Raw genomic sequence first — 21,959 nt, 5'->3', positions numbered from 1 at the left:
GGCACAGGTTCGGCCGCTGGGGGTCCCTAGGGCTCGTAGCCCGGACCGGGGAGTCCCTGGAGCCCCTGGAGCCCCACCCTGGCGCCCCTCGTTCCGCGTTACCCCAGGGTCGCCTGCCAAGGCTACGTGGATGAAGAGGAGGCTCCTCGGGGATGGCATGCCTGGCGCGGGTCACGGCGTGGGAACAGGCTGGGGAGGGCGCTGCAGAGGGCAGGGAGGGTTCAGAGGCGCCGGGTCACATGTCCGGCAGTAGATGGGCTCGAGCATTTAGCAGCACAAGCAAATTCATCCCTGGGGGAGGACATTCCTGGAGCCTAGTTCCTTCACCCGCAGTAGTCAGGAGGAACCCGCTGGAACGCAGGGGCCTTCGTAGCCCTTGGCAGGTCCAGCAGTCCAGGCTTCTAAGCCTCTCCCGTCCGCCGGACACCTTGCCCCTGCCCCCTGTCCCATCAAGGGACCCCCACCAGGAAACCAGGCTTGCCTCCAGGCCTGGCTGGACTCGACTCATTTTGCTCATCTGCAAAATGACAACTCTGGGATGCTCTGGGGCTAGGGCCAGTGTGAGCCTTCTAGGACAGTTGTAACAAACTACCACAGAGTTAGGGACTTTCTTTTCTTCTTCTTTTTAAACCTTCACCCAAGAATATGTTTATTGATTTGAGAGAGAGAGAAACATTGATTTGAGGAACATAGATCTGTTGCCTCCCTCCCATCTGTGCCCTAACCATGGATTGAACCCACGAACTAGGTGTGTGCCCTGATGGAACAGGAGCAAACCCCCCACCTTTTGACCTTTTAGTGTAAGTGACGACGCTCCAATCAACTGAGCTTTGTGGCCAGGGCTAGGGATTTTCTTTGACATCTATTCTATGACAGTTCTGGAGGCCAGAAATACGAAATGGGCCTTGAAGGGTTAAATCCAGGTGTGGGCAGGGCTGGTCCTGGGGGCAGGGGGGGGGGGGGAGGAAGAATCATTTCCGGCCTTTTCCAGCTTCTAGAGGTGCTGCATCCCAGGCTCATGGCCCCTTCCTCTATCTTCACAATCAGCAGTACCACCCCCTCCATCTCTGATTCTGACCCTCTGGCCTCCCTCTGATGAGGACACTGGGCCCCCAGGGAATCCAAGGTCATCCACATCTCAGGGCCCTTGACTTAATGCCTCCTGCGAAGTCCCTCTGTCTTGCATCCACAGGTACAGAGACTGAAAAGGGGATGGCTTTGGGGGATGCTATTCTGCTAACATCAGGGCATAACCAAGCTTTCTGAAGCATGAAGCCAGCTCTGCCCTCTGCCTGGCCCTAGGCGGAGTGTCATTAGCACAAGTGGAACTCAGAGTCACTCCAAGCCTGGGGACAGGCCTGGCAGAAAGCTGACCATGGCCCCTGAACCCCTCCTGGAGTCAGCCAGCAGGGAAAGACCCTTGGCTGTGAGATAAGATGATTTGGAAGCAGGTGAGCTGAGTGGTGCAGCCTGGCCAAGTACATGGCTTCCTCCGCATTCGCCTCCCTTTTTCTCTTGGCCCCCAAAACCCATCCAGCCACACTCTGGCCCTCCTCTCTGTCCTTCTCTGGTTGTGCCTCTCCTAGGACCTGTACACATGCCATGAAAGCCTCCACCCTCTTCCAAACATGATGCCCCAGGTCACTGTTGGGGAGCAGGTTGGTTGGGAATAGGAAACCTAGCTCCCCTGAAAGCCACCTGAGTGTCCAAGGCCTTGGACATGGTAGGGAAGTGATGACAAGCCAAGTGCCCCATCATCAGTCACTGGGCAGGGGGGTGGCCTTTGGCCATCTGCTGAACCAATCCTGGCCACCCCCCGGCCCTTGGGACTTCTGGTGACTGACCCCTGAGAGGCAGCACTTGGGCAGTGCTACCCCTTTTCATAGCGGGATGGGCCCCAAGCCTGCAGAGACAACCACAACCTGGCAGGCTGCACAGCCTGGAGCTCCTGGCCACACCCACCCTTGCTTTCCTCCCTCCCTGCCCTACCCCCTACACCCTCAAGGAGGACCAGAGCCCTGGCTCACGCCCCAGGACTGCTGAGCCACTGGAATGGAGTGTGAGCTGTGAGTCAGCCAGCAGGAAGAGACACTTACAGCCACTTGCATCAGATGTTCCTGCCTCGGGTCCCATTGCCAGAGGCCCTAGCCCATGACCCTCACTTATCTAGGGATCTCTTGGTGCTTGTAGTTCTTGTCCCTGGGTGGGGGGGCAGTCTGACAGGTGAGAACATGGAGAAAGGATGCAGGCCAGGCTGGGTGCCAGCCCAGGACTCTGACTCCGCCCACCACCCATACCCATAACCGCTCCAGTCTCTAGTGTTGACCCTGATTCTAGCTTAGAAGCTGGGCTGGGATCTGGGATCCTTGCTCCTACCACAGCAGCTCAGCGCTTAAGGGCCAGCCCTGTGACCCTCTGAGCCTCAGGTGCCTGGCTCTGAGTGGAGGAGAGAGTGACCATCCCCTCAAAGGCACAGGCTTGTGAGGATACTGCGGTGGTCCCAGTACCAGCCCCCCAGCACCCAGCCCCCCGCACGGGCACCCCCGACCTCATGTGTGCACACACCGAGCAGGTGTGTGCACGTTCCCCACACCTCCATTCCACTCTCAGAGACGCACTGGCTCAGTGCCTCTGTGAACATGCACAGACACACACACACACACCCCAGCCTGCTCACACATGCATACAGATCAAACTGGTGCCATTTTTTAAATGTTGGGGGACAAAGGTCTTTACTGTCACTCCCTGGTAGGGTTGCCAGAAAAAATACAGGGCACCAGTTAAATTTGAATTTCATTTAAACAATGAATAATTGCTTGAGACATATTTATACATGGGCCTCATACTGAAAAGTTATTCATTGTTTATCTGAAATTCAAACTTTACTGACATCCTCTGTTTTATGTGCTAAGTCTGGGAGCCCTGCCTGCTGGTTGTGGAGGCCCTGAGCTGCCCTGGGTTCCCTAGTCAATACCCAGGAGGTGAACTCTGAGCCCCGACTGAGCCCCCGACTGAGCCACCAGGAGACCAGGGCTCCAGCCACCTGACCAGGTCAAAGTGGATGCCTCCCAGCCAGCCTGTCTCCTCCCGGCTCAGAGCGGGCAGGGGGAAGCAGAGACCCCAGGGCTAGCAGTCAGGACCTGCCTTGTGTGCTCCTCTGGGGTTTTGGGATGATCCTACGTGTGACGTACCCTGCAGAAGTGAGGGCTTCTCAAGGGCTGGCTGGAGGTGGACAGGGCACCTCCTAGAGAGCCAGCTCCCTACACATTTGGCCCAAGGTTTGCCAAGTCCCCTCCGTGACTGGGGTGGGGAAGGCATTTACTGCCAGTCTCTCCTTTTCCTGGCCATCACCTCCCAGGAACTTCTTCCTGCTCTGGGAACCTCAGGCTGGCTCCTGGCCACCAAGGGCAATCCTGAGTCCTCCTCCCAGGCTGCCCATTTTCCCTGTCATCCTTTGATGGGAAGTGTCCTTGTCCTGGGCCCTGTCTGTCCTGCCCATCAGCCCTGTCTGGACCTGCCTCTTGCTGACTGTCACTGCCCCAGCCTGGATGGAGGAAACCTGCTGCCAGAAAACCAGAAGGTTTGAGAGTAGGGGCCAGGCTTCCTGCCTCACCTGCCTGGCAGGTTCCTTCCACCCAGGGGCAGGTCGGATCTACCTCCCAGAAGCAGGGGAGACCCCTAGGGGTCCCCGGAAAAGCAGACAGAGTGGGAAGGACCAGCTGTGCCCCCAGATGTACCTTCTAGCCCTCCCATCCTCCTCAGACCCTGAGAACCCAGCACCTCTGGGAGCTGGGCCTGTAAAGAGGACCATCCCCCAGGAAGATGGCAGGTATTGGCTGGCTGGGGCTGGTGGCCAGCCTGCATCAGGACAGGGCTGAGGCCTAAGAGCCAGCAGGCAGGGCACAGAGTTCCTTCCCCTTCGCTGATTCCCACTGGCACCCCCCTTCACCCCCAGAGCGGGCTGGGGCTGAGTCTGGCTGCCCCACTCAGGCCAGCACAGCCAAGGCGCCCGCTGATGCCTGCTCCGAGTCAGTCCCAGTGCTTAGCCCTCGTGCATCTACAAGTCCATGGATACCAAGGATGGCTGGCACTACCAGGTGCTGGAAGAAGCTGGAATGATCCTCCCCTAAAGTCTACCAGTGAGGGTGTGGCCCTGCTGACACCCTGATTTCAGATTTCTGGCCTCCAAAGTGAGAGAGTATACATTTATGTTGTTTTAAGCCCTCCTGTGGGGTACCTTGTTAGAGCAGCCGCAGGAAGCTATCACACTTAAACAACCGCTGTAGCAGGCACTCACACAACCACACACACATGTGCGTGTGTGGACACGTACAAATGCTCAAACACATCCTTCTTTTCAGCAGTATTCAGCAAGTACTTCCTGCCTATGTGCCAGGCCCTGCGCTGGGCAGGGGCTAGATCTGTGCTTTCATGGAGCTGACCTTCTGGGTAGGGGCAGTGGCCCATCTGTACCCGCTCTGCCATCCAGACGTGCATGAAGACCTGCAGGTGACCACATATACACGGGAGGCAGGGGTGGCAAGGAACAGCCAAATGATGAGAGAGGTGGGAGGATGAGGAAGGACCCATGACTTCTCCTGGGCAGACAGGTCTGGCAGCCCAGCCTCGGGCACCTGGAGCCAACGTATGTGTCTACACACACACACGCACATGCAGGGGCTGGCTGGGGAGGTTCTTCCAAATGACATGGGGGTCTGGCTGAGGTTAGGCCTCACAGCTCCCGTGGCCTGAGCTGTGGTCTTGTGGGGGAAAGCATATAAATAGAAGTGGCTGGTGGATAAGGGGACAGTCCACCTTCAGGTCAGCTGGGCCTGGCTGGGGACATTGGGGGTGGGTGGCTGGAGGCCTCTGGGAGAACAAGTTAGGGCCTGGAGGACAGGAGGACTCCAACTCGCAGGCCTGTTCCCACCTTGTACCCAGAGCACAGGGTCTGATGACTTTGCTCCACCAGACTGGGGGGGGGGGGGGGAGGGCGGGCAGGGAGCTGGCCGGGCTCAGGCAGGGCTGATTGTATCTTAACCTGGGTGGGGTGCCCCAGCCGAAATGGGAATGTTTTACCTCCTGTCCTGGCCCCCCACCTCATCAGTCCAGAAGAAACCCTCCTTTGCAGGACTGAGGGAGGGTCCTTCGTGGATCTTAGCATTCATCCCTTACTATGGTCCCTTTTCCCGGCCAACAACGGGATGAAACCCTAGGGAAGTTCAAAGCCTGTTGGGGTGTGCCTGGAGGGCAACTGGCGCCTGGATCAGGGAGCTGCAAGGCAGGTTCTAGAGGAGAAACGTCGCCAAAAAGAGTCAATGTATCCTAGGCCCTGGGCGGCACACTAGGGGACCTGCCAGAGGGAAGGGCCGGGATTCAGCTCCGTCTCGATATCTGAGTCCCGCAGGCCTCCCTGAGTCTCAGGTAGCCCCGCCTGCAGCCGCCGTAACCCCTCCTCTATCACGCGCCCCATCAAAGCGCGCTGCACGGCGCAAGCGCACAGAAACGCACCACGTCCAGAGCTGGCAGCCACAGGCAAGCCCGTAGTGCCCTTCCAACTCCGCCCCCTCCTCGAGCGTGTGGGCGGGGGGCCCTAGGGGCGGGGTCTACGTCGGGGCGGGGCCACGCCTGGCCCTTAAAGACGGCGGCGGCCGGGCGCGCGCGACTCCACTCGGCGGCGGTGGCGGCCCGGGTGGTGGGGTCTACGGTGGTTGTGGTGGCGGCGGCGGTGGCGCTGCTGTTCCCCGCGCGGTCCGCGCTGCGCGTGTCGGGCGGCGGCGGCGGCGAAGGAACTGCGGCCCCGGCCCGACCCCCACCCCGGTGAGTGCGGCGCTGCGACCCCGGCCCGGCCTGTCCCCGACCCGGGCGCGGGGATCGGGCCCCGCGGAACCTCGCCGTCCAGGCCTGGGCTCCCGGTACGCTGGCCGCGGCCACTGACGCCCTCCTTTGTCTGCTCCCTCCTGCAGGGACCCTTCCCCAGCCGCCCCCCGCCCACGGGCCGCCCCCGGGGCCCGTCGTCCCCTCCCCCGCTGGCGGGGCCCGGACAGAAGATGGTGCAGAAGAAAACAGCCGAACTTCAGGGCTTCCATCGTTCGTTCAAGGTGAGGGCCTTGTTGGTTTCAGGGGCGCTCTGGGCTTGGCCACTCGAGTGGCCGGTGGGAGAGGCGCGGAGCTAGCCCTTAGGATCCCCAGGGCTCCTGCCTGCCCCCCACCTGGGCCCTGGGGCTGCCCCAGCGGTGTGTGCGCCGGTGGTGGAGTCAGTGCCCGACAGTCCAGTCTCATGCGCCCTGGGGCCTCTAGAGTCTTTCCTCTGGGAACTCTAGGCTGGCTAGGGGCCCCTGCCTGTGGGGGCCCTTAGTCGTGTATCCCCTGCAAGCCCGCACTGGGTGGGGCGTCAGCAGGCCACAGTCCTGTTGGCAACACCATGAGGTCTGTGGGGTCCTTCCTCCAAGAGCCCCAGGCAGGGCTGCAGGGCTGCAGGCCCACTCTTCCCACACATGCCCTCCTAGGTGGTCTGAGGAATGGGGTTGTAGAGTGGATGCCCCCCACCCATGCCCTGCACCTCCCAGGCACCTCAGGCCCAAGCACTATTTCCTGTTGGAGCGGGAAGTTTCTGTGGTGGCCCCATGGCTTCAGAGTCTTGGTCTCAGAGCAAGTCTAGGGGATTCGGGCAGGTGCTGGGCAGGGGCTCCATAGGGCCTGGCCCAAGGGACACAGTGATGTCAGCCACCCTACCCCGCCTGTCAAGTTATGTAATGGCTTTCCTGGGCCTCTTTGGGCAGGGACCTGTTGCCCTGTAGAGGAGGCAGGACCTGTGTGTGTGTGTGTGTGTGTGTGTGTGTGTGTGTGTGTGTGTACAGACAGGCCAGACACCAGGGTGGGAGGAGTCAGCCTAGAGTGTTTGGGTTAGAATTCCCAGGCCCGTCCAGCCAGCGTTTCCTGCCAGTGCCCCACCCCTCACACATGCACGTCATCCCCCCACAGAATAGTGACAGTCTTGGCGTGTCCAAGTGGCCAGGGCTGGGTGGGAGGGAGGTGGACTCAAGATCTCACTGGTGGTGGTCTGTTAACTCCTGGGGCTGGATCTGAGCTGAGACAGGGTCAGTGGGCAGGGCCAGCTCTGCGGTCAAAGCATACTCAAACTTTCTGGATGGTTCCAGCCACCTCCTGCCAAGGCCTGCTGACTGGAGGCCCACAGCCAGCCCTGGGCCCGGCCCGCCTACACTGCCTAGGCCTGAAGGCTGGCCTTTGCAGGCCGCCTGAGAGCCCTGTGCCCTGTGCTGAGGTGGGGCTGGGAGAGTCTCATGGGAGGGAGTAGGGACACCGGACAGGGAATCTTGGCTGAGGTGGCTGTCCAGGGTCTGGCCCTTCTGAGTTGGGGGCTGGGACAGACATATGGGAGTGGTGAAGGTACCCATGATCCCCTTGGGCCCTTGCACCTTTACTCGGTTGTTGGGGGCAGCTTCCTCATGTCCTAATCACCCCTTCCATCCTACTCACCCCCTTTTGTGGCTACCCTGGGGCCCCTCCTTTCAGGTGGAAGATGGAGACTTACCAGAGCGTTGATCGCAGTCCCTGTGGGAGCTGGTCTGCTCTAGGGGCAGGGGCAGGGGCTGGTGGATGAGCACCAGCAGACTGGCTGCAGTGCTCCCTTCCTCCCTTTCCCCTGCACCTCCTCACAACCATCTGCAGGGTGGGTAGGGAGGCTGGGAAGGCCCGTCTGTTATTCAGCTGCTCCCTCTGACCTCTGCCTGCCCCCTCTGCAGCTGGCCTGGCTTCCGGGCTTCTTGTATGTAGGAATCTGGCCTGGCAGAGTGGGCCCCTCCGGGTCTCCCTAGGGCTCTCCTGGAGTTTCTTCTCTGTTGGATGACTCTCATCCCACAGCCCCAACCCCAGCTGCGAGGAGGCTCAGAGAGGGCCAGTGACTTGGCCCAGGTCATCCGGCATTCGCCCTAGCACCACAATTGCAGATACAGGCTCCCCCGCCCTGTGCCCGCCAGGGCCCTGACCTGGCCCACCACGAAGTTGGGAGTTAAATTAGAACTAACTCCTGAAGGAACCTGGCCAGGCCTCAGTGTCCCAGCCTTGAAATCCTCTGCTTTCATGCGAGGGGCTGTCAGTCCTCACACAGCATCATCTGCTCTGCAGAAATGGCATTTATCCCAGCAGCCCTCTATTTGCCACACAGGACTTTTCTCCAATCCCCAGCTACCCGTCTTTCTTGGGCAGGGTCTGGTGCCCTCTCCCTAGTTCTGGGGGCCACCCAGTGACCTTGAACAGGCCCTTCCCTGAAAGGGCTAGTTTCTTTGCTGGGCACTAGGCCTGTGAAGGGTGCCCTCCTAGGGGTATCTGGGGAGGAATGGGACAGTGCAGGCTGTGGCCCTGGCAGAGGCAGCCCAGTGTTCACACTGGAGCCTGTGGGTGCCTCTCTTGTGAGCCTCGGGAGAATGGTGGAACAGGAGAGAGAACAGCATAAGGCAGGGAGGTTGATGGCACCCCATTACACAGGAAGGGCTGAGCCCACGAGGCGTGGGAAAGCAGGCAGGGCAGCTAGCTGGGAGCCCCACCCTAGAGCTGATAAATCACCCCCCTTCTGACAGCTCTTCACCTTTGATCCCCAGCCAGCTGTCCCCATTCTGCAGGTGAGCAAATCAAGGTGCCCACAGTGACCCTCCCCCACTCCCTGGTGGCCCCAAGGGCCCTGGGTTGGGGGTAGATGGTCTATTTCTTTATGGGCAGTCAAAGCCAGGCTTTCTCTCCCTTGGCTTATGTACACAGGCTGGGTCACTCTGTGGTAGGACAGCCTTGGCAGCAACAGGGCCTGAGAGCTCCCTCCTCTTCTCCTCTGCAGGGGCAGAATCCTTTCGAGCTGGCCTTCTCTTTAGAACAAGCCCACCCCGGGGAGACTGACTTCAGCCTGGAGTGCCCAGCCCGCCCTGGTGAGGGGCCCGGGAGGGTGGGGACTGTGGCGGAGGGCTACGTGGTGCCTGAGAGCCGCAGGGGCAAATGGGCCTCATGTCCTGGTCTCCTGGTGCAGATATGCCCACGAGCCAGCCCATCGACATCCCAGATGCCAAGAAAAGGAGCAAGAAGAAAAAGCGGTGCCGGGCAACTGACAGCTTCTCAGGCAGGTTTGAAGGTGAGTAGGTGGGCAGAGCCAGGGACAGTGGGGAGATGACTAGGCCACCCAGGTGGCTCTCACTACCACCCGTGCTCCCCAGATGTCTACCAGCTGCAGGAGGATGTGCTTGGGGAGGGTGCCCACGCCCGTGTGCAGACCTGTATCAACCTCATCACCAACCAGGAGTATGCCGTCAAGGTGAGCACAGTGCCCTCACCTGTCCCCTTACCTCTTCCCAGCAGCGCCTGGGATCTGGTGCAGACCCTAGTAGTGGGAGGAAGGGAGCTGGCATTCGAGCTCCTGGACTCACAACTGGGGAAAACCAGTGTCTAAAAATGGTCCCAGGGCCAGTGACTCAGGCCACCCCTAGGAATCCAGGTCAGCCTGCACCGCGTCCCCAAATCCAGGCAGAGATGGGAAGCGACTGTGAAGGGCAGCCCCTTATGCAGGTGGCTGAGGACCTGGTACCAGAGTGGCCACTGAGAGTGGGGCGGGGGCAGGGCTGTTATCAAAGCTGATGCTCGCCTGTTGGGTAACCTCAGGCTGGCCCCCAGGGACAAGTGTCCCTGGATTAGTTGCTAGGATTAAAAGGCAACACCATACTTAAGGCTCAGAATTCGGGGAGACCAAGAGAGAGCCTCGTTCATGCCCCACGTGGCCTCTGACCCAAGGTATGGCTTGGGACCTGTGGCCCTGTGACCTCTGTTGTCTGGCCAGATTGTTTGACTCTGCATTCCAAGAAACCTTCCAGGCTCTTCTCATGACCCTGCATTTGGGCCGGGCGGGGTTACAGGAGGCTGGCTGCCCAGGCAGGAGGCCAGGTGCTCCCTGGCAAGCAGGGCTGACCAGAGCTTCAGGCTCTGGTGGAAGTCCAGTGACAAAGGTGGCTGTGGTCGCTGCCCCCGGAAGCACCCAGGTGCAATGGGCAATGGTGTGGAAGAATTAAGCACTTAGAATGGAGCCCTGGCTGGTGTGGCTCAATGAATTGAGCGTCAGCTTGCCAGCCAAAAGGTCGCTGGTTCAATTCCCAGTCAGGGCACATGCCTGGGTTGCGGGCCAGATCCCCAGTTGGGAGTGTGTGAAAGGCAAGTGATTATTTCTCTCACACATCGATGCTTCTCTAAATAAAATCTTTAAAAAAAACCCAAAAAACACTGAGAATGGAGAATGGAGTATGCACTTTGTGCGTACTGGCTGTATCTCTGAGCATCTTCCTCCTGAGGATCCTGCCAGGCGGCCTGGCTTACTGTCACTGTTGACAGATAGAGAAACTGAGGCTCAGAGGGATTAGATAGCCTGATTCACACTGTGTGACCTCCCAGAAGGCCGTCTCCCTCCATTGAGACACTGCAGTCTTCTCTGTGAAGCGGGGTCCCAGCCAGATTCTCCAGGGACAGGATGAGGTTTGGTTTAGTGCAGAAGGGTGTGGCTGGTGGCTTTGTCTCAAGAGGCCCTGGAATCTGGTTCTTCTGCCCCTCTTTGGGACAGGTGTGTTCGTCACTAGACAGGTGGGACAATGCATAGGTCCAGATCTTGGAGGCCAGTGGACTTGCGTGCCTGCCTGCTGCAGGAGCCTGACCCTCGAAACACACCACATTCCCTTCCTCCAGGCTGCTGTGGTGGGCAGGGAGCCCTGAACATGGGTGGTGACACAGCCTGCCCACCCTCCCAGCAAGAGGGGACCCGAGGCACCTTCTGACCCCACCTCTCTGTGAGCAAAGGTGGCTAGGGGGGGCATGTAGGTGATGGGCCCAGAACCTTCTGGCCCTTAGAGCTAGAGCTCCTGGGTGCCAGGCAGGGTTGGGACTGAAGTGTGGGTTGGCTTGCTGAGGCTCCGGAGTCTGGGAGGCTGGGTCTGCTGGTGGGCAGCAGGGCCACTCTGGGCTGGCCTGAAACACCCAGGCTCGTGGGGCCGCAGACATCAACACAGACTGGTGTGGAACTAGGGAGGCAGGACTTGGCGCAGAGGCAGGTGGGTATGGCTTGGCTGGCAGCCAGGTGCCCAGAGGCGGCTCTAGTCCCCTAGGTGGTATGGGAACCAACGCAGAGGCCACCAGTCTCCTAGTCAGGAAGGAGAGGCTTCTCAGTCCAAGGGAACCTGCCACTGTGAAGAGATATTCCCAGGTCCCACATACACCCCTGAGGCCTGTCAGTGTCAGGAGTGGAGAGGGCCTGGCTCCTTTTCTCTGCCTTTATGTCCTATTCACCCCTCCCCCAGGGTTGCTAGGGAAACACATTGCCCCCACTACTTGTGCTGATGCTGCAGTTCTGACTTCTGGCAAATTCTGGGTCCCCATAGGAGAGCTCTGCTTTCTAGAGCTTAACGATCTACAGCTCTAAGAGTTTCAGGCGTGGCACAGGGAAAGTTTCTGGTGGGGGCCCCTTGGGCTTTGGAAAGTCAGGCTGACCCAGCTGCTGTGTCCCCCCACCCCCACACGTTTCAGATCATCGAAAAGCAGCCCGGCCACATTCGGAGTAGGGTTTTTCGGGAGGTGGAGATGCTGTATCAGTGCCAGGGACACAGGTAATGTGATTCACCCTCAGCCCCGAGCCATATTTTAGCAGATGAATGAGCCTGAATGCCTCTTTACCCCCAGTAAGCATTTAGGGAGCTCCCACTGTGTTCCAGGCCATTGTGGGCAGGCCCAGTGTTAGGCAGCAGTTCAAGGTTGGCCAGGTGGAAGGAGGCCTGTGGACCCAGTCCCAGCCTTTCTGTGGGCAGGTGGAGGTGGGGAGGGCAGGCCCCTCCGGGACTGGGCATGCACAAGGGCCTTACTTCTATCCTCACTCCTATTCTGCCCCACCGCCTCCCCCCATCTCAGGAATGTTCTGGAGCTGATTGAGTTCTTCGAGGAGGAGGACCGCTTCTACCTGGTGTTTGAGAAGATGCGGGGCGGTACGTGGGGCCCGAGAGACATGCCCAGCGAGGTCCTAATGAGCTGTGGGCTCAAGGCCACCATGAAAGACCTTTTAGAGGGTCCTCTATACCAGAGGGGGATTTTGGGGTGTGAGCTTCCTGTCCACACAGCAGCTCGGTTCAAGAACTTTGGGCTGAAGGAGGCCAGAGTGGGGACTTCCCTGCCAGGTGGGAGGGGCTACTGGGTGGTGGCCTGGGGACACAGAGATGATCCTTACACACTTTTTTCCCTCCATCATGGCCTGGCCCCAGGCTCCATCCTGAGCCACATTCACAAGCGAAGACACTTTAATGAGTTGGAGGCCAGCGTGGTCGTGCAGGACGTGGCCAGCGCCTTGGATTTCCTGCACAACAAAGGTGGGTTGTCTGCTCAGGGTGCCACCTATTTCTCACCATCCCGCCTGGGTCTTGTGGGTGTCCAGCCTTGCCCCCAGCACACCTGCCCAGGGCTCCTGAAAGATACGCCCACTCCACCCACCGACCCTCCCTCTTGGTTCTACCCACAGGCATTGCCCACAGAGACCTAAAGCCAGAAAACATCCTTTGTGAGCACCCTAACCAGGTATGGGGAGCTGGGGGGGTGGCCTTCCCTGTGGGACGGGGGTGGATGCGGCCCTGTGCAGGTTGGACAGGAGCCTCACCTCACCCCCTTACTAAACCCCTCCCAGGTCTCCCCTGTGAAGATCTGTGACTTTGACCTGGGCAGTGGCATCAAACTAAATGGGGACTGCTCCCCCATCTCCACCCCAGAGCTGCTAACCCCGGTGAGGGCCCCAGGGTCGGGCAGGCTGGGGGGAGTCCGGGGCAGGTGCTGGGGAAAGTAGGACTGCATCCTGTCCTGAGCTGAGGTGCAGAGCTACTCACACGCTGAGGCCTGGGAACACTGGCTTTCCCTTAGCAACAGCCAATGATTGGCCCTTGGGGTGTGGTAGGGCGGGGCCGCGGTCAGGCAGGGAGGGGCGGGCTTTCAGCACCTGTTGATTGGGCTTGGGTGGGGGTTGAGGCGGGGCCGCAGTAAGGGGGCGGGGGCTGGCACTCATCTTTAGCCTATGATTGGCCAGGCACGGTTGTCATTCATAGCGGCTCAGGCTCAGGTGACTGGGCGTTCCTGCGCCTCTCAGTACCTTGGGAAGTCCCGGTTGTTTGCCCCCCCCCCTTCCTTTTTTTTTTTTTTTTTGCGTCTTGGTGTCACACACACCCTCTCCTCCTCCCACAGTGTGGCTCTGCAGAGTACATGGCCCCTGAGGTGGTAGAGGCCTTCAGCGAGGAGGCCAGCATCTACGACAAGCGCTGTGACCTCTGGAGCCTGGGTGTCATCCTCTACATCCTGCTCAGTGGCTACCCGCCCTTCGTGGGCCACTGTGGCAGCGACTGTGGTTGGGACCGTGGTGAGGCCTGCCCAGCCTGCCAGGTGCGCAAGGAACCTGCTGTGCATCCCCACCCCTTGCCCTGTGCGACTCAGCACCTTGCCCCTGAATACTGACCACATCCCCGGAGTAATGCTAGCCTGACCTTCGCAGGTTTCTTGAGGCTCTTTGGGTCCCACTCCCTACAGCATAGAGCAGTTCATTCAGGTAGCTGAGGTGGAGCGAGCCCTGTGGTTTGGGGTGATGGGGTTCCTGTTTCCTGGACAGGGCGGGCTGGAGGCCCAGGACTCAGGTCCTGGAGCCCTCAGGAGGGCAGCTCTCCAGACCAGCTACCCCTAGACCTGTTTCTTCAGCTTCCTAGGTCCCTGAGAGTCCCTGGCCCTGCCAGCTGATCCCCGCACCTTGAGCCTGAGTTCCACCTTGTTGTCTGAGTGGCTAGTCCAGGGTCCTTTTACCCAGTTCCTGGGCCACAAGGCAGGCATCAGGACCCTGACAGAGCCTGTCAGTGTCACAGGCCCCTGGGGGTCCAGACTTGCCCATCAGATGTCAGGGCCTGGGCCTTGGCCCTTTGGGCTGTCGCTGACCCTTCCCTCGTGTCCTCCCCCAGAACATGCTGTTTGAGAGCATCCAAGAGGGCAAGTACGAGTTTCCCGAGAAGGACTGGGCCCACATCTCTTTCGCTGCCAAAGACCTCATCTCGAAGCTGCTGGTTCGTGATGCCAAGCAGAGGCTGAGCGCTGCGCAGGTTCTGCAGCACCCCTGGGTGCAGGGGGTGAGTAACAGCCCCATTGGGGCCAGCAGGGCATGGGGGCTTTGCCTCTGTCCAGCCTCCAGTGGCCCAGGGTTGTGATTCAGAACAAGTGTGGGAGAACCCTCGGGGCCCAGTGTCAGCAGCCCCTTGCTGCGGTGCAGTTCTGGGGGTTGGTCACGGTCCAGGGGGGCCCAGGCACAGTTAGGAAATCCCCCACCTGTGCTCTGAAGCTTTCAGGCCTCTTCCTACCTGGCATAGAGCAGCAAGCTGAGGTCAGCCAGGGGGCAAACGGGTGGGCAGCCGGCCTCAGACATGGCTCTGTCCCCTCTCACCCCTGAAGAGCCTGGCATTTCTCCTGGCCAGTGGTTGTTCAAGCTAGGGCCACCAGGGCAGGGGCCCCATGGTAAGCGAAGACTACCTACTCAAGGCAAGCCAGTGGAGGGGGCTCTGAATTCTTTCTGGGAGTTTCAGGAGACCCTGACTGAGGAGGGAGAAGAGGGGCTGCGCCAGGAGTGGTTAGGCAGGGTGGCTGGTGAGCCACCAGGCCTGAGGAGCCACTGACCTCCACCAGAGGCGCTCCTGAAACTCCCTTCACCCCAGCTTGCCTCAGCTTCCAGGCAGGTGTACTCTTTAACCCTTGGTGTCACAGACAGCTGGGGACCTGGGAGGACTGGCCCTGGGGAGGATGGGCCTGGCTCTGTGCTTCACCCCACCTCCCTGGTCCCCCTGCAGTGCGCTCCGGAGAACACCCTGCCCACGCCCATGGTCCTGCAGAGGTGAGGCCCGTGTGGGGTCTGGGGCCTGGAGGGGGAGCGCCTAGTACAAGGGGGGTTGTGGGTTAAAAGTTAAGTTCTTTAAAAAGGCAAAGTCAGTCCCCTTTAAGTTATAGGGGAAGCTGCTCAGGCACGGGGTGTCCTTGTACCCAATGATGGATTAGGCCCTGGGCTGGGGTTGGGGGCACGGGGGGCCCATAGCCACTCCTCCAGGGTACTGCACAGATCCTGGGCTTCCAAGGGAAGCAGGGGGTGCACCTGGCAGCCACCTCCCCCTCTTGGTGACTACCTCACTCTTTCCCCAGGAACAGCTGTGCCAAAGACCTCACATCCTTCGCAGCCGAGGCCATTGCCATGAACCGGCAGCTGGCCCAGCGAGAGGAGGACGAGTTGGAGGAAGCGGAGCAGGGCCAGCCCATGGTCATCCGACCTACCTCACGCTGCCTGCATCTGTCCCCCCCATCCCAGTCCAAGCTGGCCCAGCGGCGGCAGCGAGCCAGTCTGTCGGCAGCCCCTGTGGTCCTGGTTGGGGACCACGTGTGACCCCTCCCTCCCTCTGTACATTGGTCGCCCCCTCCCCCCGTTAGATCTCAAGAGTTTTTTAAGCTATTGCCAGCCAGTGACCAGCGGGCTGCGCTACCCGCCCCACCCCCCCCACCATGGGTTCTGAGTTGCTCAGCTCAGCTGGGGGTATCTTTTTATATAAAGTTTTTGCTGTTGGGTTTTTCCTTTTTTTCTGTCCCCTACCCCCATTTTTTTCCCCCTTTGAATGGTGTTTAAAGCAAATAGGTGCCCTGGGAGAAGAGCAGAGGGTGTGCGTGCTGCACGAGCCCCCGCCCCACCACCCTGGCCCCACACGCTCGCCTGTACTGTGAAAGACCCTGTGCCCGTGCCCCCGCCCGATGTGACTCAGGAGAGGAGGACCCTAGCTGTCTTCCAGAGCTGGGGGGCCCCGGAACACCCCCCCCCCAGCCCTCACAGTGTTCTCAGGACTGGACCGACCCTGCACCTCCTTTCCTCCCAAAGGCACTCTGGGGGCCAGTGGTGTCCCGGGAGTGGGCAGGTGGGGGGAAAAGCTGCCAACTAGACACACCCCCACTGGTGGCTCTGTCTAGGGGGGATGGGCCCCTGGAGGAATGGGAGGGGCTGGACCGGCACCTGGCAGCCACTGTAGAGGTCCTGTAAAGCCCCCACCCCAGGCACCCCAGTGCCCCTGCTCAGGGCTCAGTCTGACCATGGCCACGTCCTGCCCCCTGTTGACTGTTGGGTTGATATAGAAGCTCTGTCAGCCCTGCCTCCTCCCCTCCCTGGAGCCAGGGCTGGCAAGGGGTCCTGCTGAATCCTTTCTCCCCCAAAGGCAGCATTTCCACTCTGCCCACCTTCAGGAAAACCGCCCCCCCAGGCACCCAGGAACCACCCCACCCCAGTACCCAGGTCAGATGTCGCATGACCCGCTGGGCTTGGGGAGACTCTGACACCCCTCTTTGTCCTTGGGTGGGGAACACTATGCAATACAAGCTTCTTCCTTTGTGCACGCGTGTGCTTCTGCCAGCAGGGCGGCCCCCCAGCCCTCGCCAGGGCAGCTCGGCCTGGGTTCCAGCTGGGTCTAAAGGCAAGCCAGCTGGGCAGCCCTCTGGCGTCTAGTTTTTCATTCTGTTCCATTAGTTTTTTGAGAACATCAGTTGACTTCCCTTTCCTATTGAAGAATACTTGAATGTCAGGGGGCCTCGTGGGCTGGGGGGCTCGGACACCGACCCCTCCCCCAAGTCTTGTGCAGTTGCTGCAGTCTGCAGGCCGATGCTGTCTCCACCCACCTGACTGTGGGCTGGCCGTTCCAAAGACCCCGGGTGGGGCAGCCGCCCTCCCCTCCATCATTTCTTGCCCATCAGTGGTTCAATGTATCACAACTGGGGGTCCTGCCTTTTTGTGAGAGAAATGAGGCCTCGCCCAGCTACAGGCGCTGTGGCCACTTCAGTCTGGAAAGCTGAGTTGTGAGCAGCTTTTTTTAATTTTTTCCTCAAAGGTGGGACAGCCACTTCCTCTCCCCCATCACGTCTACAGTGCAACCTGGAGGACTGGCCAGAACCGCTACTGTGAATGAGCACCTGGGCCCTGACTCCCAGACTGCTAGGCTGCTCTGGCCCTGGGGGAAGGGGCAATGGCAGTGTTTCCACGTTAAGATGTGTTTGAAAAGACAAAACAACTCAAGTTTTTTAAAAGTGGGGGAGAAACACCAAGCACTTTGACCCCACTGTGCCAGGCGCACTGAGACACAGCTCAGAAGTTTGCCTCGACACCAGCTGTCAGTGCCGGAATTTTGTATTCTGTTTTATAAGGATTTAATAAAACTCATAAAAACTTGTCCTGGTTTTCTGTTGCCACAAAGCAAGCAGCCCCAAACCATTGACAGCGATGCCCATCAGAGCTTGGATGGGGCCTGTGGGGGTGCGATTGAGCGGCCCACTCTGTTGGCCCCTGGGACCTCCTGTGAGTGGCTTCCCACACGGAGCGTCGTGCTTTCAAGGTTCATGCACTCGAGCGAGTACCGGTGCTTCACTCCTTTACATGGCTGAGTGATAATCCGGTATCTGGGTGGACCACGTCGTGTTTCTTCATTTGCCCACGTTACCACTTTTAATTACCAGGCCACTGAACTGTGCTGCTGTTGACACACGCACAGGTTTTTCATGGATGTTTATGTTTGTTTCTCGGGTGGACACCACAGAAGATGTGAGCAGGGTAGAGACCTGGTCGGATGTCGGTTTTGGAAGGGCCATTCTTGCCGCCACGCGGAGTGTGGGGCCCAAAGGGCTGGGAGAGCCATTGTCCCCTCGGGAGCAGCCTGCTGAGGAGCGATAACAGGCCTGGTGGGTGTGATGCCCGGCAGATCACAACGTGATAAATGGCAGGCATAGTGAGGAGGTGACTCACCAGAACCTGGGGACAGTCTTGACACTGGGTGGGGGTGAGGAGGGCTCTCTGGGTTGTTGGGAAGGAAGGCACCCCTGGCAAGGTATAGGCACTAGGATCCCTTAAGATAGTGGGGTGCAGCAGGTCACCCTTTTCCTGCTTAGAAATTTGAGATCAGCAGGTGGCACACCCTCTTGCCACCTGGCCCTTCAGGAGGGAACCTGGGTACCCTTGAGCCTGCCCCTGTCCCCTCCATTTGTTCAGCTACCTCCTAGATCCTTCCTTTCAGACCCCACAGCTACCCACCCCCAGTCCAGGCCACCACCAGCCCCCTCCAGGACCATGGCCCAGCCCAGTCTCCTGGCCTCCCAGCCCCCAAGGGCCACATCTCAGTTTCCCCAGGCTCCTCTCTTGTCCAGTGCCTGGTCTGGCCTATGTGTGTGGGTGGGGACAGGTGGGTGCTACATGCCAAGGCACCACCCTCCCAGGTGGCACAGAGCCCTGCCAGGCCATGCCAATGACCGTTCCCTGTCCCCTGCTGCCTGCCAAATCCTGCAGCCCAGCACAGCTTGTTCCCTGAGCCTCTGCTGTAGATTTTATGTTGGTGATTTCCTCTTGGCAGATCCCGCCCTTCCACGTCTCTCCTCCAGGAGCAGCAGGAAAATCCCGGAGCAGCAGGAAAATCCCGGAGCTGGAGCAGCTGGGAGCTTTTCCCAGGCTGGTGGCTGCGGCTGCCCTGGCCGCACTGGGCCCAGTCCCCACCTGGGTAAACAGAGACGCGAGCCTGGGCTCCCCAGCTGCCTGCAGGCACTGGCCTCCCATGTCCCAGTAGGGGCTGTCAGAATGACATCTGTTACTCGGGGAGCTGCGCTCGCTCCCCTTGACAAGACAGCGGCAATGCTGATGTGCAGCACTAACATAGGCAGAATAGTAGGACTATGGAAACTCTAGTAATGGCACAGCTTTCCTGCAAACCTAAAACTTAAAAAAAATACATTTTGTTTTTTAAAACGAAGTGAGAGAAGCCAGATGCAAAAAGCTGTGTGGTGTGTGATTCCACTTATGTGAAATGTCCAGAACAGGCCAATAAATCCACAGAGACAGGAAGTGGGTCCATGGTTTTCAGAGGAGGGGAGGGAGTTGGGGGTGACTGTGATAGGGATGGGACTTCTTTTGGGGGTGATGGTTGCATGACGTGGTAAATGTACTAAATGTCATTGGACTGTTCGCTTTAAAAGAATTAGGGTTGTTTTTTTTATCATCACCCAAGGAAATGCTTATTGATTTTAGAAAAGGAGGGAGGGAGAGAGGGAGAGAAACATCCATTTGAGAAAGAAACATCCACCAATTGCCTCTCATACATGCCCGGAGTGGAGACTGAACTCCCAACCTGGGCATGTGCCCTGACCAGGAATTGAACATGCAACCTTTCAGTTTACAGGATGACGCTCCAACTAACTGAGCCACACCTGCCAGGGCTGAATTTCTTCTTAATAAAAATTAAAAGGGAGCCCCAACCACAGTGGTTCAGTGGGTTGGGCATCATCCCCCAAAGCGAAAGGTCCCCAGTTCCGTCCCAGGTCAGGGCACATATGAGAGGCAACCAATCAATGTTTCTCTCTCACATCTATGTTTCTCTCCTCTTTCTCCCTCTCTTCCTCCTCTCTAGAAATTTTTTTTAAAAAAATTAAAGGGATGATGAGACCAAGTTTACGTAGGGCCTGGTACAGAGCAAGTGCTCACTAAATGAACCAAGGAGTGACTTACCACCCCAAGGGATGGGGAGGAGGCCAGTGGGGCACCTCCTCCCAGACTTAGAGACTTGCGCAAGTTTTCATTCCTGTCCTTGTCACTAATCCCCTTGACAAGCCCTCCCTGTGAATCACTCCACATCACTGTCCTCCTTAATTTTCTCATCTCCAGAGGAAATCTGGTGGCCTCCTGGCCTTAGAGTCACTCAGAAGGGGGGGAAATGGGTTTAAAACAAAGCGTGATGGAATCAAGTCAGATGTGAGGAAGAACATACCATGTGGGCCAAAGCCTGAAGGGAGGAGATGGGGCAAGGCGGGGAGGGCCGGATTCTTGCCTCTGGTGTGTGGACAGGAAGCTGGAACCCAGCGGGCTGTACTCGTTCCCTACGTGAAACCCACGCAGCTCTCCCACCAGGTACGGTGTGGGGCCAGTGGGCAACCCCAGGAAGGTGCCATGGAATTTTCATCACGTCCATCGCTGTCTCACGGAGACTCAGTTTCCCCACGTGGAATGTGAGGGCAACAGCACCACCTCTCCCCTTTTCCCTTTTCAGTTTCCCTTTCGTGACCTGCTGTGAGACTGCAGGCGCCAACCACAGGGGCTTGCCCAGTACTGAACACTTGGCTCGGCGCGTGGGGAGGCCTCCAAGGTCGGGGTCCCAGAACGCCCACAGCGAAGGCCCTTGGAGAGAGCTTCTGCTGAGAGGCTACTGAGACCCCAGAATCATGCGCAAAATGACCAACAGGGGTGCACTGGCGCTGCCAGAGTTTCAGATGCACGTTCCTTGCAGCGCCCACTCTGCAGGTGCAGGGGCCGTGTGAGGGTTGGGAGGTCAGCCCCTGGTCACTCCTGGCCCAAGGTCATTACTCCAGTGACTCAGCTTGCTCAACTTGTAGACCTTCCTTGTGGATCACAGTCCCCATCTCCCAGGACGGTCTTACCCCTCGCTGTGGCCTGGTGTCAGGCATGCAACGTGGTCAAAAAACCAGCTCACAGCCTCTCCAAACTGGGTCAGAACCAAGGAGGGGTGAGCAAGCCCCTGGCCTAGACAGGGAATTTAAGGGGCCACCAAAACCCTCCGTGGTCAAGATAGTATTTTGTGCTGTGAGTCTTTGCAGTGACCATTGTAAACAGACTCACATGCAGTTGCAAGAAACAATTTGCCAGTTTCCCCCAGTGGTAACATTTTGCAAAACTCTGTTACAATGTCACAACTGCATTGTTGACATTGCTGCAGCACGTCTTGTCACCACTTTCCCTCGCATCCCGGGTGTGTGTGGGGCTCCTTCCTCGTCCGCCCACACGTCTCACGGCAAACAATGTATGTGTTCAGCCAAGGGAAGCTCGGCTCACCCTGTTTTCACCTGGAGATGAACGCTCATCAGGTACGAACCAGACAGCTTCAGATAGAACTTTCTGGCATGATGAACATGTTCTCCATCTGCACTAATACTGCAGTCACCAGGCACAGGTGGCCATTGAGCCCGTGACGTGGCCAATGAGAATGAGAAACAATGCTTTGGTTACTTCATTTCTTACTCATTTACATTTATGTAGCCCAGTGGGCCACTGGGGTCCTGGTGGGAAATCCCTCCCTTTTCAGTAGAAGAGGCCCAGCCTCTGTATTGTCTTGGCTTCACCCCAAGTTCTTGATGGATCCCTAGCTCTCAGGTCCTCCATCCGTTTGTCCTGTGCCCTGGGCATACAGTTGGTGCTCAAAAAATGCTGTTGGAGGGAGAGGCCAAGTGACTGAGGTCTCTGGATGGCTCTCTAACACCCACTCTATTTCTTCTGTGAGAGATGGGGCTTGCCCCGGCCCAGGTCTCTTTTTGCCCATCTGTAAAATGGGGGCTTTCTCCTGTCTTTCACACTCCTCACTAGGTTTCATGCTCTGTGATGGCCATCTGGGGTAGCAAACTCTGCGGCAGTGGGTGGCATCTGGGGAGGGTCACCAGGACCCCCACCCTGGAGTGAGGGGTGGAGGCAGGGGACGAGGACCCAGTGGGAGTAGAGTGCCCTAAACCCCTGCATTTGGGGCCCTGGCTGGGAGGGCCACTCCAGGCAGCCCAAGCACAGAGGAGGACACAGTTTCAGACGGGGAACAGGCACGGAGCTGTGTAGTCACTTGTGCACAAGCACATAGCTGGCGTGTCTGCAGCTGGAGGGGCTCTCCGGGAGTTTCCTTTATTCACTCATGTGTCCTCTGCTTCTCTGCCTCTCTCTCTGCTTGATCCCTGCCTTCTGCTCATAAAAGCAATATGTATTTGCTGTATCCCAGGACTGCTTTGTTTCCCAGAAGGAAAATATATAAAACATATTTGTGCTGTGAGTTTTAACAAATTTGTATGTGAACAAACGTTTTCATTTA

At 58.5% G+C, this 21,959-nt stretch overlaps 1 protein-coding gene across 1 annotated transcript; it reads left to right on the top strand.

The window, feature by feature from the left end:
• Nucleotides 1-5,664: 5,664 nt before the first annotated feature.
• On the top strand, nucleotides 5,665-17,111 carry MKNK2 (MAPK interacting serine/threonine kinase 2). Its single transcript, XM_053910940.2, has 14 exons — nucleotides 5,665-5,820; nucleotides 5,967-6,101; nucleotides 8,852-8,939; nucleotides 9,038-9,139; nucleotides 9,222-9,319; nucleotides 11,566-11,645; nucleotides 11,944-12,017; nucleotides 12,291-12,395; nucleotides 12,545-12,600; nucleotides 12,707-12,802; nucleotides 13,255-13,449; nucleotides 14,013-14,177; nucleotides 14,889-14,932; nucleotides 15,235-17,111. The coding sequence occupies exons 2-14, from the start codon at nucleotides 6,051-6,053 to the stop codon at nucleotides 15,470-15,472; spliced, it is 1,392 nt and encodes a 463-aa protein (XP_053766915.1). The 5' UTR covers nucleotides 5,665-5,820; nucleotides 5,967-6,050; the 3' UTR covers nucleotides 15,473-17,111.
• The last annotated feature ends 4,848 nt before the right edge of the window (nucleotides 17,112-21,959 follow it).

Source organism: Desmodus rotundus, chromosome 9 (genome assembly GCF_022682495.2).
Source record: "Desmodus rotundus isolate HL8 chromosome 9, HLdesRot8A.1, whole genome shotgun sequence".
Classification (NCBI taxonomy): domain Eukaryota; kingdom Metazoa; phylum Chordata; class Mammalia; order Chiroptera; family Phyllostomidae; genus Desmodus; species Desmodus rotundus.
The sequence above is the reverse complement of the archived record's forward strand: the minus strand, read 5'-3'. Positions and strand labels throughout refer to the sequence as shown.